General features: G+C 57.0%; 1 protein-coding gene across 1 annotated transcript in view; it reads left to right on the top strand.

Moving 5' to 3' along the window:
* LOC129815622 (plexin-A1-like) overlaps positions 1–18,334 on the top strand; it is a 474,873-nt gene that overhangs the window by 424,344 nt on the left and 32,195 nt on the right. Inside the window, exon 22 of the mRNA XM_055869594.1 lies at positions 390–646. Coding sequence (XP_055725569.1) covers positions 390–646 — 257 coding nt within the window. The remainder of the gene's footprint in view (positions 1–389; positions 647–18,334) is intronic.

The following is an 18,334-nucleotide window of genomic DNA, read 5'->3' as shown; positions in this document are numbered from 1 at the left end:
CAACCCCATCGAACACCTTTGGAATGAATTCTGACACTGACTGCGAGCCAGGCATAATTGTCCAACATCAGTGCCCGACCTCGCTAATGCTCTTGTGGCTGAATGGAAACAAGTCCCCACAGCAATGTTCCAACATCGAGCGGAAAGCCTTCCCAGAGGAGGGGAGGCTGTTATAGCAGCAAAGGGAGACCTACTCCATATTAATGAGATGTTTGACGAGCAGGTGTCCACATACATTTGGTCATGTACTGTGTTTGTAATTTAGGACCTAGAAAGTATATAAAAGTGTTCTGTCCACCAAACCTCTTCTCTCTCCCCTCCCTCCCTCCCTCCCTCCCTCCCTCCCTCCCTCCCTCCCTCCCTCCCTCCCTCCCTCCCTCTTACAATAGGTCCAGGCCAATGTGGAGAAGGGTCTCACCCTGTTTGGCCAGCTGCTCACCAAGAAGCACTTCCTGTTGACCTTTATCCGCACGCTGGAAGCCCAACGCTCCTTCTCCATGCGCGACCGCGGCAACGTGGCATCGCTGGTCATGACGGCGCTCCAGGGAGAGATGGAATACGCCACAGGGGTGTTGAAGCAGCTGCTGTCCGACCTCATTGACAAGAACCTGGAGAGCAAGAACCACCCCAAGCTACTGTTGAGACGGTATGGTCCACTTTTGTGTTGGGTTGGGCTATTTGTGTAGCGGGGGAGGGGGGGTGGGGCCTGGAGAGCAAGAACCTCCTCAAGCTGCTGCGCAGAAGGTACCTCCTACCCGGGTTAAGGTATGAGTAAAGGTATGAGTAAAGGTATGAGTAAAGGTATGAGTAAAGGTATGAGTAAAGGTGGGTTAGGCTATTTGCGTATCCCAGCATCTTCCAAAGTCGATCCAGTGGACCCCAAGGGGTGCATGTTTTAGTTATTGCCCTCGTACTACACAGTGGATTCAAATGATCAGAGCTTGAGGATGAGTTGAAACACTGGCGTACCCTATAGGGTGTAGAATTGAGCCTGGTAGACAGGGACGAGACAGGATTGATCGGCCTTAGTCTGGTAGACAGGAACGAGACAGGATTGATCAGTAGACACGAATGAGATAGGATTGATCAGCGATAGCCTGGTAGACAGGAACAAGACATCATTGATCAGCAATAGCTTGGTGGACAGGAACGAGAGAGGATAGCCGTTTCATTTAGCAGTTAGCTAAATGTGTGCTGAGATTATGGAGGGTCACTGTAGACTGCCATTGACTGTAGCCTACCTTTTTAGGTCCGCCTGAGGTGAATGCAGTACCTCTCCTCCTCCCCCTCTCCTCTCCGCCTCAGCCCTGTCTCTGTCAGAAAGGATTACACCCCTGAGCGCACACACGGTCTCCCTGAGGGGGCCCAGACAGACAGACAGCCACACAGGGCAGAAATAACTACTAAACCAAACAGACGGAGGGAGGTGGAGAAGGAGAAAGCGTGAAAGTAGGTGTGGGTGTGGAGTGTCGAAAGAGATGGAAAGACAGAAGGAGAAAGGGAGAAACAGAGTACTTGGACAGATTACGAAGGACAGATTACAGACTGAGAAAGATGGAGGTAGAATGAGGTCAAGAGAGAGAAAGAGAGAAATGAGGAGAGAGAGAATGGAATGTTAAGGCAGAAAAGGGGAGACCGAGAAAGAGAGAGACATGAAGAAAAGGAGAGAGAAAAATAAATTATAGAGACACATAAAGAGAGAGAAATGAACCAGCTCCAAATAAATGGGAATTAAACATGAAATGATAAAAACTGGATGTTTTCCCGTCTCCACTGAGAGACACGTAATTAAAATCTAATTAAATAAACAACGTTGAGCCAGTCTGCTGCCACGGTGAAATTGGCATGATGTCACATAAAGGCCCTCTGGAGAGATGTGGCAATACGCTGTCATGGTTACTCTTTCACCAGTAATATGAAGATGAAGCATGGGCGAGCGCTCGCACACACCTAGCCTGATAATTAAGGAGTTGTTGTCCACTAGTATCAGGTCAGGTAGTGGCCAAAAGCTTGTTCTTTCCTGGTCCACTCTACTTTTTACCTGTCTCTCTCCTCTCTCTCTTCTACCTCTCCTCTGCTCTCCATCTCTTCTATCTCTCCTCTACTTCTCATCTCTTCTACCTCTCCTCTACTCTCTTGTCCCTCTCTCCTCTCATCTCTTCTACCTCTCTTCTTCCTCTCTCCTCTCATCTCTTCTACCTCTCCTCTACTCTCTTGTCCCTCTCTCCTCTCATCTCTTCTACCTCTCCTCTACGGTTTGGACAGGAAGGAAGGAAAAATAAAAACACATACAAATCTGAACAGATCTGAGCAGTCATTTCTAGGAAAATGGATTTCATGACTTTTCTTCCAACAAACCTCTTCTCAACCCTGGATAACCCACTAGCTGGCATCTGACCACATGCTGCCCTTTATTCATAATTTTCTAAGTAGTCATAGTCATAGGGAATGTATTATTCAAGAGAATGCGGTTATGATGCTAAAAGGAGCGTTGGAGAGAGAGAGCGGGAGACGACGGAGTGGATGAGAGAGGTAGAGGACGGAGTGGGTGGGTGAGAGAGGTAGAAGACGGAGTGGGTGGGTGAGAGAGGTAGAAGACGGAGTGGGTGGGTGAGAGAGAGAGAGGGCGGAGTGGTTGAGCGAGAGAGAGGACGGAGTGGGTGAGAGACAGGACGGAGTGGGTGGGAGAAATAAAGAACGGAGTGGGTGAGAGAGAGAGGTAGAGGACGGGGTGGGTGGGTGAGAGAGAGAGGTACAGGACGGTGTAGGTGAGAGAGAGAGAGAGAGAGGTAGAGGACGGGGTGGGTGGGTGAGAGAGAGAGAGAGGTACAGGACGGTGTAGGTGAGAGAGAGAGGTAGAGGACGGGGTGGGTGGGTGAGAGAGAGAGGTACAGGACGGTGTAGGTGAGAGAGAGAGAGGTAGAGGACGGGGTGGGTGGGTGAGAGAGAGAGGTACAGGACGGTGTAGGTGAGAGAGAGAGGTAGAGGACGGGGTGGGTGGGTGAGAGAGAGAGGTACAGGACGGTGTAGGTGAGAGAGAGAGGTAGAGGACGGGGTGGGTAGGTGAGAGAGAGAGGTACAGGATGGTGTAGGTGAGAGAGAGAGGTAGAGGACAGGGTGGGTAGGTGAGAGAGAGGTAGAGGTAGAGGACGGAGTGGGTGAGAGAGAGAGAGGACGGGGTGGGTGAGAGAGGAAGGGGTGGGTGAGAGAGAGAGGTAGAGGTGGGGTGGGTGGGTGAGAGAGAGAGAGGACGGGGTGGGTGAGAGAGAGGAAGGGGTGGGTGAGAGAGGAAGGGGTGGGTGAGAGAGAGAGGTAGAGGTGGGGTGGGTGGGTGAGAGAGAGAGAGGACGGGGTGGGTGAGAGAGAGGAAGGGGTGGGTGAGAGAGAGAGCGGTAGAGGACAGGGTGGGTGAGAGAGAGAGGTTGAGGATGGGGGGGTGAGAGAGGTAGAGGACGCGGTGGATGAGAGAGAGGCGGAGAGAGGTAGAGGACTGGGTGGGTGAGAGAGAGGTAGAGGACGGGGTGGGTGAGAGGGAGGTAGGAGGTAGAGGACGGGGTGGGTGAGAGAGAGAGAGGACGAGTGCGTGAGAGAGTGAGAGGACGGAGTGGGTGGGAGAGAGAGAGAGAACAGAGTGTGTGAGAGAGGTAGATGATGGAGTTGGTGAGAGAAATAAAAGGAGCGATGGAGAGAGTGAGAGGTAGAGGACGGGATGGGTTAGAGACAGAGAGAGAGAGGTAGAGGATGGGGTGAGTGAGGGAGAGAGAGAGAGTACGGAGTGGGTGAGAGAGAGAGAGGACGGAGTGGGTGAGAGAGAGAGAGAGGACGGAGTGGGTGAGAGAGAGAGGACGGAGTGGGTGAGAGAGAGAGAGGACGGAGTGGGTGAGAGAGAGAGAGAGGACGGAGTGGGTGAGAGAGAGAGAGGACGGAGTGGGTAAAAGAGAGAGAGGAGGGAGTGGGTGGGTGAGAGAGAGGAGGGAAGGAGAGGGTGGGTGAGAGAGAGGAGGGAAGGAGTGGGTGGGTGAGAGAGAGGAGGGAGTGGGTGGGAGAGAGAGAGGACGGAGTGGGTAAAAGAGAGAGAGGACGGAGTTGGTGAGAGAAATAAAAGGAGCGATGGAGAGAGAGGTAGAGGGCGGGGTGGTTGAGAGAGAGAGAGGTAGAGGATGGGATGGGTTAGAGAGAGAGAGAGAGAGAGGTAGAGGATGGGGTGGGTGAGGGAGAGAGAGGACGGAGTTGGTGAGAGAGAGAGAGGACGGAGTTGGTGAGAGAGAGAGAGGACAGAGTTGATGAGAGAGTGAGGACAGAGTGGGTGGGAGAGAGAGAGAGAGAGAACGGAGTGGGTGAAAGAGAGAGGTAGAAGACGGAGTGGGTGAGAGAGAGAGGTAGAGGACGGAGTGGGTGAGAGAGAGAGGTAGAGGACAGGGTGGGTGGGTGAGAGACAGGTAGAGGACGGGGTGGTTGAGAGAGAAAGAGAGAGAGAAGTAGAGGCGAGTGGGTGAGAGAGAGAGAGAGAGAGGACGGAGATGGTGGGAGAGAGAGAGAGAGAACGGAGTGGGTGAGAGGTAGAGAACGGAGTGGGTGAGAGGTAGAGGACGGTGTGAGTGAGAGAGGGAGGACGGAGGTGGTGGGAGAGAGAGAGAGAACGGAGTGGGTGAGAGGTAGAGGACGGAGTGGGTGAGAGAAATAAAAGGAGCGATGGAGAGTGGTAGAGGACGGGGTGGTTGAGGGTGGGTGGGTGAGAGAGAGAGGTAGAGGACGGGGTGGGTGAGAGAGAGATAGGACGGTAGAGGACTGGGTGAGAGAGAGAGTGAGAGAGATAGAGGACTGGGTGGGTGAGAGAGAGGTAGAAGATGGGGTGGGTGAGAGAGAGAGAGAGGCGTAGAGGTAGGAGGTAGATGACGGTGTGGGTGAGAGAGAGAGAGGTAGAGGTAGGAGGTAGAGGACTGGGTGTGAGAGTGAGAGAGAGGTAGAGGACTGGGTGGGTGAGGGAGAGAGAGGTAGGAGGTAGAGGACGGGGTGGGTGACAGAGAGAGAGGTAGGAGGTAGAGGACGGGGTGGGTGACAGAGAGAGAGGTAGAGGTAGGAGGTAGAGGACGGGGTGGGTGAGATAGAGAGAGGTAGGAGGTAGAGGACGGGGTGGGTGAGAGAGAGAGGTAGAGGTAGGAGGTAGGAGGTAGAGGACGGGGTGGGTGAGAGAGAGAGGGGTAGGAGGTAGAGGACAGGGTGGGTTAGAGAGAGAGAGAGAGAGCTAGAGGTAGTAGGTAGGAGGTAGAGGACGGGGTGGGTGAGAGAGGTAGGAGGTAGAGGACGGGGTGGGTGAGAGAGAGGTAGGAGGTAGGAGGTAGAGGACGGGGTGGGTTAGAGAGAGAGGGGTAGGAGGTAGAGGACAGGGTGGGTTAGAGAGAGAGAGAGAGAGAGGTAGAGGTAGTAGGTAGGAGGTAGAGGACGGGGTGGGTGAGAGAGGTAGGAGGTAGAGGACGGGGTGGGTGAGAGAGAGGTAGGAGGTAGGAGGTAGAGGACGGGGTGGGTGAGAAAGAGAGAGGTAGAGGTAGGAGGTAGAGGACGGGGTGGGTGAGAGAGAGAGAGGTAGAGGTAGGAGGTAGAGGACGGGGTGGGTGAGAGAGGTAGAGGACGGAGTGGGTGGGTGAGAGAGGTAGAAGACGGAGTGGGTGGGTGAGAGAGAGAGAGGGCGGAGTGGTTGAGCGAGAGAGGACGGAGTGGGTGAGAGAAATAAAAGGGCGATGAGAGAGGGGTAGAGGACGGGGTGGGTGGGTGAGAGAGAGAGGTACAGGACGGTGTAGGTGAGAGAGGTAGAGGACGGGGTGGGTGGGTGAGAGAGAGAGGTACAGGACGGTGTAGGTGAGAGAGAGAGGTAGAGGACGGGGTGGGTAGGTGAGAGAGAGAGGTACAGGATTGTGAAGGTGAGAGAGAGAGGTAGAGGACAGGGTGGGTAGGTGAGAGAGAGGTAGAGGTAGAGGACGGAGTGGGTGAGAGAGAGAGAGAGAGGACGGGGTGGGTGAGAGAGAGAGGTAGAGGCGGGTTGGGTGGGTGAGAGAGAGATGACGGGGTGGGTGAGAGAGAGGAAGGGGTGGGTGAGAGGTAGAGGACAGGGTGGGTGAGAGAAAGACGCTGAGGATGGGGGGTGAGAGAGGTAGAGGACGGGGTGGATGAGAGAGAGGCGGAGAGAGAGGTAGAGGACTGGGTGGGTGAGATAGAGGTAGCAGGTAGAGGACGGGGTGGGTGAGAGAGAGAGGTAGAGGCGGGGTGGGTGGGTGAGAGAGAGAGAGGTAGAGGACAGGGTGGGTGAGAGAGGGAGGACGGGGTGCGTGAGAGAGAAAGAGAGAACGGGGTGAGTGAGAGAGATAGAGGTAGAGGACAGGGTGGGTGAGAGAGAGAGGTTGAGGACGGGGTGGATGAGAGAGAGGCGGAGACAGAGGTAGAGGACTGGGTGGGTGAGAGAGAGGTGGAGGACTGGGTGGGTGAGAGAGAGGTAGAGGACTGGGTGGGTGAGATAGAGGTAGAGGACTGGGTGTGTGAGATTGAGGTAGGAGGTAGAGGATGGGGTGGGTGAGAGAGAGAGGTAGAGGCGGGGTGGGTGGGTGAGAGAGAGAGAGGTAGAGGACAGGGTTGGCGAGAGAGAGAGGTTGAGGATGGTGGGGTGAGAGAGGTAGAGGACGGGGTGGATGAGAGAGAGGCGGAGAGAGAGGTAGAGGACTGGGTGGGTGAGAGAGAGGTAGAGGACGGGGTGGGTGAGAGAGAGCTAGAGGACTGGGTGGGTGGGTGAGAGAGAAAGAATGGAGTGGGTGAGAGAGAGAGAGGTAGAGGACAGGGTGGGTGAGAGAGGGAGGACGGGGTGCGTGAGAGAGAAAGAGAGGACGGGGTGGGTGAGAGAGATAGAGGTAGAGGACAGGGTGGGTGAGAGAGAGAGGTTGAGGACGGGGTGGATGAGAGAGAGGCGGAGACAGAGGTAGAGGACTGGGTGGGTGAGAGAGAGGTGGAGGACTGGGTGGGTGAGAGAGAGGTAGAGGACTGGGTGGGTGAGAGAGAGGTAGAGGACTGGGTGTGTGAGATTGAGGTAGGAGGTAGAGGATGGGGTGGGTGAGAGAGAGAGGTAGAGGCGGGGTGGGTGGGTGAGAGAGAGAGGTAGAGGACAGGGTTGGCGAGAGAGAGAGGTTGAGGATGGTGGGGTGAGAGAGGTAGAGGACGGGGTGGATGAGAGAGAGGCGGAGAGAGAGGTAGAGGACTGGGTGGGTGAGAGAGAGGTAGAGGACGGGGTGGGTGAGAGAGAGCTAGAGGACTGGGTGGGTGGGTGAGAGAGAAAGAATGGAGTGGGTGAGAGAGATAGAGGACGGAGTGGGTGAGAGAGGTAGATGACGGAGTGGGTGAGAGAAATAAAAGGAGCGATGGAGAGAGTGAGAGGTAGAGTGGATGAGAGAGAGAGAGGACAGAGTGGGTGAGAGAGAGAGAGAGGACAGAGTGGGTGAGAGAGAGAGAGAGGACAGAGTGGGTGAGAGAGAGAGAGAGGACAGAGTGGGTGAGAGAGAGAGAGAGGACAGAGTGGGTGAGAGAGAGAGAGAGGACAGAGTGGATGAGAGAGAGAGAGGACAGAGTGGATGAGAGAGAGAGAGGACAGAGTGGGTGAGAGAGAGAGAGGACAGAGTGGGTGAGAGAGAGAGAGGACAGAGTGGGTGAGAGAGAGGACAGAGTAGGTGAGAGACAGAGGACGGAGTGGGTGGGAGAGAGAGAGAACGGAGTGGGTGGGAGAGAGAGAGAGAGAGAGAACGGAGTGGGTGGGAGAGAGAGAGAGAGAGAGAACGGAGTGGGTGAGAGGTAGAGGACGGAGTGGGTGAGAGGTAGAGGACGGAGTGGGTGAGAGGTAGAGGACGGAGTGGGTGAGAGGTAGAGGACGGAGGTGGTGGGAGAGAGAGAGAAAGAACGGAGTGGGTGGGAGAGAGAGAGAACGGAGTGGGTGAGAGAGAGAGAGAACGGAGTGGGTGAGAGAAATAAAAGGAGCAATGGAGAGAGGTAGAGGACAGGGTGGGTGGGTGAGAGAGAGAGGTAGAGGACGGGGTGGGTGAGGGTGGGTGGGTAAGAGAGAGAGGTAGAGGACGGGGTGGGTGAGAGAGAGATGGGACGGTAGAGGACTGTGTGAGCGAGAGAGTGAGAGAGGTAGAGGACTGGGTGGGTGAGAGAGAGAGGTAGAGGTAAGAGGTAGAGGACTGGGTGAGAGAGAGAGTGAGAGAGAGGTAGAGGACTGGGTGGGTGAGGGAGAGAGAGGTAGGAGGTAGAGGACGGGGTGGGTGACAGACAGGTAGGAGGTAGAGGACGGGGTGGGTGAGGGAGAGAGAGGTAGGAGGTAGAGGACGGGGTGGGTGACAGAGAGGTAGGAGGTAGAGGACGGGGGGGTGAGAGAGAGAGAGGTAGAGGTAGGAGGTAGAAGGTAGAGGACGGGGTGGGTGAGAGCGAGAGAGGTATAAGGTAGAGGACGGGGTGGGTGAGAGAGAGAGAGAGAGAGAGGTAGAGGTAGGAGGTAGAGGACGGGGTGGGTGAGAGAGAGAGAGGTAGGAGTTAGAGGATGGGGTGGGTGAGAGAGAGAGAGAGAGGTAGGAGGTAGAGGACGGGGTGGATGAGAGAGAGAGAGGTAGGAGGTAGAGGACGTGGTGGGTGAGAGAGAGAGGGGTAGGAGGTAGAGGACGGGGTGGGTGAGAGAGAGAGAGGTAGAGGTAGGAGGTAGAGGACGGGGTGGGTGAGAGAGAGAGAGGTAGAGGTAGGAGGTAGGAGGTAGAGGACGGGGTGGGTGAGTGAGAGAGAGGTAGGAGGTAGAGGACGGGGTGGGTGAGAGAGAGAGAGAGGTAGAGGTAGGAGGTAGAGGACGGGGTGGATGAGAGAGAGAGAGGTAGGAGGTAGAGGACGGGGTGGGTGAGAGAGAGAGGTAGGAGGTAGAGGATGGGGTGGGTGAGAGAGAGAGAGGTAGGAGGTAGAGGATGGGGTGGGTGAGAGAGAGAGGTAGGAGGTAGAGGACGTGGTGGGTGAGAGAGAGAGAGGGGTAGGAGGTAGAGGACGGGGTGGGTGAGAGAGAGAGAGGTAGAGGTAGGAGGTAGAGGACGGGGTGGATGAGAGAGAGAGAGAGAGGTAGAGGTAGGAGGTAGAGGACGGGGTGGGTGAGAGAGAGAGAGGTAGAGATGGGAGGTAGAGGACGGGGTGGATGAGAGAGAGAGAGGTAGAGGTAGGAGGTAGAGGACGGGGTGGATGAGAGAGAGAGGGGTAGGGGTAGAAGGTAGGAGGTAGAGGACGGGGTGGGTGAGAGAGAGAGAGGTAGGAGGTAGAGGACGGGGTGGATGAGAGAGAGAGAGGTAGGAGGTAGAGGACGGGGTGGATGAGAGAGAGAGAGGTAGGAGGTAGAGGACGGGGTGGATGAGAGAGAGAGAGGTAGGAGGTAGAGGACGGGGTGGGTGAGTGAGAGAGAGGTAGGAGGTAGAGGACGGGGTGGATGAGAGAGAGAGAGTTAGGAGGTAGAGGACGGGGTGGATGAGAGAGAGAGAGGTAGGAGGTAGAGGACGGGGTGGGTGAGTGAGAGAGAGGTAGGAGGTAGAGGACGGGGTGGGTGAGTGAGAGAGAGGTAGGAGGTAGAGGACGGGGTGGGTGAGAGAGAGAGAGGTAGAGGTAGGAGGTAGGAGGTAGAGGACGGGGTGGGTGAGTGAGAGAGAGGTAGGATGTAGAGGACGGGGTGGGTGAGAGAGAGAGAGAGAGGTAGAGGTAGGAGGTAGAGGACGGGGTGGGTGAGAGAGAGAGGTAGGAGGTAGAGGATGGGGTGGGTGAGAGAGAGAGAGGTAGGAGGTAGAGGATGGGGTGGATGAGAGAGAGAGAGGTAGAGATGGGAGGTAGAGGACGGGGTGGATGAGAGAGAGAGAGGTAGAGGTAGGAGGTAGAGGACGGGGTGGATGAGAGAGAGAGGGGTAGGGGTAGAAGGTAGGAGGTAGAGGACAGGGTGGGTGAGAGAGAGAGAGGTAGGAGGTAGAGGACGGGGTGGATGAGAGAGAGAGAGGTAGGAGGTAGAGGACGGGGTGGATGAGAGAGAGAGAGGTAGGAGGTAGAGGACGGGGTGGGTGAGTGAGAGAGAGGTAGGAGGTAGAGGACGGGGTGGATGAGAGAGAGAGAGGTAGGAGGTAGAGGACGGGGTGGATGAGAGAGAGAGAGGTAGGAGGTAGAGGACGGGGTGGGTGAGTGAGAGAGAGGTAGGAGGTAGAGGACGGGGTGGGTGAGTGAGAGAGAGGTAGGAGGTAGAGGACGGGGTGGGTGAGAGAGAGAGAGGTAGAGGTAGGAGGTAGAGGACGGGGTGGGTGAGTGAGAGAGAGGTAGGATGTAGAGGACGGGGTGGGTGAGAGAGAGAGAGAGAGGTAGAGGTAGGAGGTAGAGGACGGGGTGGGTGAGAGAGAGAGGTAGGAGGTAGAGGATGGGGTGGGTGAGAGAGAGAGAGGTAGGAGGTAGAGGATGGGGTGGGTGAGAGAGAGAGAGGTAGGAGGTAGAGGACGGGGTGGATGAGAGAGAGAGAGAGGTAGAAGGTAGAGGACGTGGTGGGTGAGAGAGAGAGGGGTAGGAGGTAGAGGACGGGGTGGATGAGAGAGAGAGAGGTAGAGGTAGGAGGTAGAGGACGGGGTGGGTGAGGTAGAGGTAGGAGGTAGAGGACGGGGTGGATGAGAGAGAGAGAGGTAGAGGTAGGAGGTAGAGGACGGGGTGGATGAGAGAGAGAGAGGTAGAGGTAGGAGGTAGGAGGTAGAGGACGGGATGGTTGAGTGAAAGAGAGGTAGGAGGTAGAGGACGGGGTGGATGAGAGAGAGAGAGGTAGAGGTAGGAGGTAGAGGACGGGGTGGATGAGAGAGAGAGAGGTAGAGGTAGGAGGTAGGAGGTAGAGGACGGGGTGGTTGAGTGAAAGAGAGGTAGGAGGTAGAGGACGGGGTGGATGAGAGAGAGAGGGGTAGAAGGTAGGAGGTAGAGGACGGGGTGGGTGAGAGAGAGAGAGGGGTAGGGGTAGAAGGTAGGAGGTAGAGGACGGGGTGGGTGAGAGAGAGAGGGGTAGGGGTAGAAGGTAGGAGGTAGAGGACGGGGTGGGTGAGTGAGAGAGAGGTAGGAGGTAGAGGACGGGGTGGATGAGAGAGGTAGGAGGTAGAGGACGGGGTGGATGAGAGAGATAGAGTTAGGAGGTAGAGGACGGGGTGGGTGAGTGAGAGAGAGGTAGGAGATAGAGGACGGGGTGGGTGAGAGAGAGGGAGGTAGGAGGTAGAGGACGGGGTGGATGAGAGAGAGAGATAGGAGGTAGAGGACGGGGTGGGTGAGAGAGAGGGAGGTAGAGGACTGGGTGGGTGAGAGAGAGAGGGGTAGGGGTAGAAGGTAGGAGGTAGAGGACTGGGTGGGTGAGAGAGAGGGAGGTAGGAGGTAGAGGACGGGGTGGGTGAGAGAGAGAGAGGTAGGTAGAGGACGGGGTGGATGAGAGAGAGAGGGGTAGGTAGAGAACGGGGTGGATGAGAGAGAGAGGGGTAGGGGTAGGAGGTAGGAGGTAGAGGACTGGGTGGGTGAGAGAGAGGGAGGTAGGAGGTAGAGGACGGGGTGGGTGAGAGAGAGAGAGGTAGGTAGAGAACGGGGTGGATGAGAGAGAGAGGGGTAGGGGTAGGAGGTAGGAGGTAGAGGACTGGGTGGGTGAGAGAGAGGGAGGTAGGAGGTAGAGGACGGGGTGGGTGAGAGAGAGAGAGGTAGGTAGAGAACGGGGTGGATGAGAGAGAGAGGGGTAGGGGTAGGAGGTAGGAGGTAGAGGACTGGGTGGGTGAGAGAGAGGGAGGTAGGAGGTAGAGGACGGGGTGGGTGAGAGAGAGAGAGGTAGGTAGAGAACGGGGTGGATGAGAGAGAGAGAGGTAGGTAGAGGACGGGGTGGATGAGAGAGAGAGAGGTAGGTAGAGGACGGGGTGGGTGAGAGAGAGAGAGAGAGGTAGAGGTAGGAGGTAGAGGACGGGGTGGGTGAGAGAGAGAGGTAGGAGGTAGAGGATGGGGTGGGTGAGAGAGAGAGAGGTAGGAGGTAGAGGATGGGGTGGGTGAGAGAGAGAGAGGTAGGAGGTAGAGGACGGGGTGGATGAGAGAGAGAGAGAGGTAGAAGGTAGAGGACGTGGTGGGTGAGAGAGAGAGGGGTAGGAGGTAGAGGACGGGGTGGATGAGAGAGAGAGAGGTAGAGGTAGGAGGTAGAGGACGGGGTGGGTGAGGTAGAGGTAGGAGGTAGAGGACGGGGTGGATGAGAGAGAGAGAGGTAGAGGTAGGAGGTAGAGGACGGGGTGGATGAGAGAGAGAGAGGTAGAGGTAGGAGGTAGGAGGTAGAGGACGGGGTGGTTGAGTGAAAGAGAGGTAGGAGGTAGAGGACGGGGTGGATGAGAGAGAGAGAGGTAGAGGTAGGAGGTAGAGGACGGGGTGGATGAGAGAGAGAGAGGTAGAGGTAGGAGGTAGGAGGTAGAGGACGGGGTGGTTGAGTGAAAGAGAGGTAGGAGGTAGAGGACGGGGTGGATGAGAGAGAGAGGGGTAGAAGGTAGGAGGTAGAGGACAGGGTGGGTGAGAGAGAGAGAGGGGTAGGGGTAGAAGGTAGGAGGTAGAGGACGGGGTGGATGAGAGAGAGAGATAGGAGGTAGAGGACGGGGTGGGTGAGAGAGAGGGAGGTAGAGGACTGGGTGGGTGAGAGAGAGAGGGGTAGGGGTAGAAGGTAGGAGGTAGAGGACTGGGTGGGTGAGAGAGAGGGAGGTAGGAGGTAGAGGACGGGGTGGGTGAGAGAGAGAGAGGTAGGTAGAGGACGGGGTGGATGAGAGAGAGAGGGGTAGGTAGAGAACGGGGTGGATGAGAGAGAGAGGGGTAGGAGGTAGGAGGTAGAGGACTGGGTGGGTGAGAGAGAGGGAGGTAGGAGGTAGAGGACGGGGTGGGTGAGAGAGAGAGAGGTAGGTAGAGAACGGGGTGGATGAGAGAGAGAGGGGTAGGGGTAGGAGGTAGGAGGTAGAGGACGGGGTGGATGAGAGAGAGAGAGGTAGGAGGTAGAGGACGGGGTGGGTGAGAGAGAGAGAGAGAGGTAGAGGTAGGAGGTAGAGGACGGGGTGGGTGAGAGAGAGAGGTAGGAGGTAGAGGATGGGGTGGGTGAGAGAGAGAGAGGTAGGAGGTAGAGGATGGGGTGGGTGAGAGAGAGAGAGGTAGGAGGTAGAGGACGGGGTGGGTGAGTGAGAGAGAGGTAGGAGGTAGAGGACGGGGTGGGTGAGTGAGAGAGAGGTAGGAGGTAGAGGACGGGGTGGGTGAGAGAGAGAGAGAGAGGTAGAGGTAGGAGGTAGAGGACGGGGTGGGTGAGAGAGAGAGGTAGGAGGTAGAGGATGGGGTGGGTGAGAGAGAGAGAGGTAGGAGGTAGAGGATGGGGTGGGTGAGAGAGAGAGAGGTAGGAGGTAGAGGACGGGGTGGATGAGAGAGAGAGAGAGGTAGAAGGTAGAGGACGTGGTGGGTGAGAGAGAGAGGGGTAGGAGGTAGAGGACGGGGTGGATGAGAGAGAGAGAGGTAGAGGTAGGAGGTAGAGGACGGGGTGGGTGAGGTAGAGGTAGGAGGTAGAGGACGGGGTGGATGAGAGAGAGAGAGGTAGAGGTAGGAGGTAGAGGACGGGGTGGATGAGAGAGAGAGAGGTAGGAGGTAGGAGGTAGAGGACGGGGTGGTTGAGTGAAAGAGAGGTAGGAGGTAGAGGACGGGGTGGATGAGAGAGAGAGAGGTAGAGGTAGGAGGTAGAGGACGGGGTGGATGAGAGAGAGAGAGGTAGAGGTAGGAGGTAGGAGGTAGAGGACGGGGTGGTTGAGTGAAAGAGAGGTAGGAGGTAGAGGACGGGGTGGATGAGAGAGAGAGGGGTAGAAGGTAGGAGGTAGAGGACGGGGTGGGTGAGAGAGAGAGAGGGGTAGGGGTAGAAGGTAGGAGGTAGAGGACGGGGTGGGTGAGAGAGAGAGGGGTAGGGGTAGAAGGTAGGAGGTAGTGGACGGGGTGGGTGAGTGAGAGAGAGGTAGGAGGTAGAGGACGGGGTGGATGAGAGAGGTAGGAGGTAGAGGACGGGGTGGATGAGAGAGATAGAGTTAGGAGGTAGAGGACGGGGTGGGTGAGTGAGAGAGAGGTAGGAGATAGAGGACGGGGTGGGTGAGAGAGAGGGAGGTAGGAGGTAGAGGACGGGGTGGATGAGAGAGAGAGATAGGAGGTAGAGGACGGGGTGGGTGAGAGAGAGGGAGGTAGAGGACTGGGTGGGTGAGAGAGAGAGGGGTAGGGGTAGAAGGTAGGAGGTAGAGGACTGGGTGGGTGAGAGAGAGGGAGGTAGGAGGTAGAGGACGGGGTGGGTGAGAGAGAGAGAGGTAGGTAGAGGACGGGGTGGATGAGAGAGAGAGGGGTAGGTAGAGAACGGGGTGGATGAGAGAGAGAGGGGTAGGGGTAGGAGGTAGGAGGTAGAGTACTGGGTGGGTGAGAGATAGGGAGGTAGGAGGTAGAGGACGGGGTGGGTGAGAGAGAGAGAGGTAGGTAGAGAACGGGGTGGATGAGAGAGAGAGGGGTAGGGGTAGGAGGTAGGAGGTAGAGGACTGGGTGGGTGAGAGAGAGGGAGGTAGGAGGTAGAGGACGGGGTGGGTGAGAGAGAGAGAGGTAGGTAGAGAACGGGGTGGATGAGAGAGAGAGGGGTATTGGTAGGAGGTAGGAGGTAGAGGACTGGGTGGGTGAGAGAGAGGGAGGTAGGAGGTAGAGGACGGGGTGGGTGAGAGAGAGAGAGAGGTAGGTAGAGAACGGGGTGGATGAGAGAGAGAGAGGTAGGTAGAGGACGGGGTGGATGAGAGAGAGAGAGGTAGGTAGAGGACGGGGTGGATGAGAGAGAGAGGGGTAGGGGTAGGAGGTACAGGACGGGGTGGGTGAGAGAGAGAGGGGTAGGGGTAGGAGGTAGAGGACTGGGTGGATGAGAGAGAGAGAGGTAGGTAGAGGACGGGGTGGATGAGAGAGAGAGAGGTAGGTAGAGGACGGGGTGGATGAGAGAGAGAGGGGTAGGGGTAGGAGGTACAGGACGGGGTGGATGAGAGAGAGAGGGGTAGGGGTAGGAGGTAGAGGACTGGGTGGATGAGAGAGAGAGAGGTAGGTAGAGGACGGGGTGGATGAGAGAGAGAGAGGTAGGTAGAGGACGGGGTGGATGAGAGAGAGAGGGGTAGGGGTAGGAGGTACAGGACGGGGTGGATGAGAGAGAGAGAGAGGACAGAGTGGGTGAGAGAGAGAGAGAGGACAGAGTGGGTGAGAGAGAGAGAGAGGACAGAGTGGGTGAGAGAGAGAGAGAGGACAGAGTGGATGAGAGAGAGAGAGGACAGAGTGGGTGAGAGAGAGAGAGGACAGAGTGGGTGAGAGAGAGGACAGAGTAGGTGAGAGACAGAGGACGGAGTGGGTGGGAGAGAGAGAGAACGGAGTGGGTGGGAGAGAGAGAGAGAGAGAGAGAACGGAGTGGGTGGGAGAGAGAGAGAGAGAGAGAACGGAGTGGGTGAGAGGTAGAGGACGGAGTGGGTGAGAGGTAGAGGACGGAGTGGGTGAGAGGTAGAGGACGGAGTGGGTGAGAGGTAGAGGACGGAGGTGGTGGGAGAGAGAGAGAAAGAACGGAGTGGGTGGGAGAGAGAGAGAACGGAGTGGGTGAGAGAGAGAGAGAACGGAGTGGGTGAGAGAAATAAAAGGAGCAATGGAGAGAGGTAGAGGACAGGGTGGGTGGGTGAGAGAGAGAGGTAGAGGACGGGGTGGGTGAGGGTGGGTGGGTAAGAGAGAGAGGTAGAGGACGGGGTGGGTGAGAGAGAGATGGGACGGTAGAGGACTGTGTGAGCGAGAGAGTGAGAGAGGTAGAGGACTGGGTGGGTGAGAGAGAGAGGTAGAGGTAAGAGGTAGAGGACTGGGTGAGAGAGAGAGTGAGAGAGAGGTAGAGGACTGGGTGGGTGAGGGAGAGAGAGGTAGGAGGTAGAGGACGGGGTGGGTGACAGACAGGTAGGAGGTAGAGGACGGGGTGGGTGAGGGAGAGAGAGGTAGGAGGTAGAGGACGGGGTGGGTGACAGAGAGGTAGGAGGTAGAGGACGGGGTGGGTGACAGACAGGTAGGAGGTAGAGGACGGGGTGGGTGAGGGAGAGAGAGGTAGGAGGTAGAGGACGGGGTGGGTGACAGAGAGGTAGGAGGTAGAGGACGGGGGGGGTGAGAGAGAGAGAGGTAGAGGTAGGAGGTAGGAGGTAGAGGACGGGGTGGGTGAGAGAGAGAGAGAGAGAGAGGTAGAGGTAGGAGGTAGAGGACGGGGTGGGTGAGAGTGAGAGAGGTAGGAGTTAGAGGATGGGGTGGGTGAGAGAGAGAGAGAGAGGTAGGAGGTAGAGGACGGGGTGGATGAGAGAGAGAGAGGTAGGAGGTAGAGGACGTGGTGGGTGAGAGAGAGAGGGGTAGGAGGTAGAGGACGGGGTGGGTGAGAGAGAGAGAGGTAGAGGTAGGAGGTAGAGGACGGGGTGGGTGAGAGAGAGAGAGGTAGAGGTAGGAGGTAGAGGACGGGGTGGATGAGAGAGAGAGAGAGAGGTAGAGGTAGGAGGTAGAGGACGGGGTGGGTGAGAGAGAGAGAGGTAGAGATGGGAGGTAGAGGACGGGGTGGATGAGAGAGAGAGAGGTAGAGGTAGGAGGTAGAGGACGGGGTGGATGAGAGAGAGAGGGGTAGGGGTAGAAGGTAGGAGGTAGAGGACGGGGTGGGTGAGAGAGAGAGAGGTAGGAGGTAGAGGACGGGGTGGATGAGAGAGAGAGAGGTAGGAGGTAGAGGACGGGGTGGATGAGAGAGAGAGAGGTAGGAGGTAGAGGACGGGGTGGGTGAGTGAGAGAGAGGTAGGAGGTAGAGGACGGGGTGGATGAGAGAGAGAGAGGTAGGAGGTAGAGGACGGGGTGGATGAGAGAGAGAGAGGTAGGAGGTAGAGGACGGGGTGGGTGAGTGAGAGAGAGGTAGGAGGTAGAGGACGGGGTGGGTGAGAGAGAGAGAGGTAGAGGTAGGAGGTAGGAGGTAGAGGACGGGGTGGGTGAGTGAGAGAGAGGTAGGATGTAGAGGACGGGGTGGGTGAGAGAGAGAGAGAGAGGTAGAGGTAGGAGGTAGAGGACGGGGTGGGTGAGAGAGAGAGGTAGGAGGTAGAGGATGGGGTGGGTGAGAGAGAGAGAGGTAGGAGGTAGAGGATGGGGTGGATGAGAGAGAGAGAGGTAGAGATGGGAGGTAGAGGACGGGGTGGATGAGAGAGAGAGAGGTAGAGGTAGGAGGTAGAGGACGGGGTGGATGAGAGAGAGAGGGGTAGGGGTAGAAGGTAGGAGGTAGAGGACGGGGTGGGTGAGAGAGAGAGAGGTAGGAGGTAGAGGACGGGGTGGATGAGAGAGAGAGAGGTAGGAGGTAGAGGACGGGGTGGATGAGAGAGAGAGAGGTAAGAGGTAGAGGACGGGGTGGATGAGAGAGAGAGAGGTAGGAGGTAGAGGACGGGGTGGGTGAGTGAGAGAGAGGTAGGAGGTAGAGGACGGGGTGGATGAGAGAGAGAGAGGTAGGAGGTAGAGGACGGGGTGGATGAGAGAGAGAGAGGTAGGAGGTAGAGGACGGGGTGGGTGAGTGAGAGAGAGGTAGGAGGTAGAGGACGGGGTGGGTGAGTGAGAGAGAGGTAGGAGGTAGAGGACGGGGTGGGTGAGAGAGGTAGAGGTAGGAGGTAGGAGGTAGAGGACGGGGTGGGTGAGTGAGAGAGAGGTAGGATGTAGAGGACGGGGTGGGTGAGAGAGAGAGAGAGAGGTAGAGGTAGGAGGTAGAGGACGGGGTGGGTGAGAGAGAGAGGTAGGAGGTAGAGGATGGGGTGGGTGAGAGAGAGAGAGGTAGGAGGTAGAGGATGGGGTGGGTGAGAGAGAGAGAGGTAGGAGGTAGAGGACGGGGTGGATGAGAGAGAGAGAGAGAGGTAGAAGGTAGAGGACGTGGTGGGTGAGAGAGAGAGGGGTAGGTAGAGGACGGGGTGGATGAGAGAGAGAGAGGTAGGTAGAGGACGGGGTGGATGAGAGAGAGAGGGGTAGGGGTAGGAGGTACAGGACGGGGTGGATGAGAGAGAGAGGGGTAGGGGTAGGAGGTAGATGACTGGGTGGATGAGAGAGAGAGAGGTAGGTAGAGGACGGGGTGGATGAGAGAGAGAGAGGTAGGTAGAGGACGGGGTGGATGAGAGAGAGAGGGGTAGGGGTAGGAGGTACAGGACGGGGTGGATGAGAGAGAGAGAGAGGACAGAGTGGGTGAGAGAGAGAGAGAGGACAGAGTGGG

The sequence above is a fragment of the Salvelinus fontinalis genome, chromosome 18, assembly GCF_029448725.1.
Source record: "Salvelinus fontinalis isolate EN_2023a chromosome 18, ASM2944872v1, whole genome shotgun sequence".
In the NCBI taxonomy this organism is placed as follows: domain Eukaryota; kingdom Metazoa; phylum Chordata; class Actinopteri; order Salmoniformes; family Salmonidae; genus Salvelinus; species Salvelinus fontinalis.
Note: the sequence above shows the minus strand (reverse complement) of the source record. Positions and strands in the feature narration are given on the sequence as shown.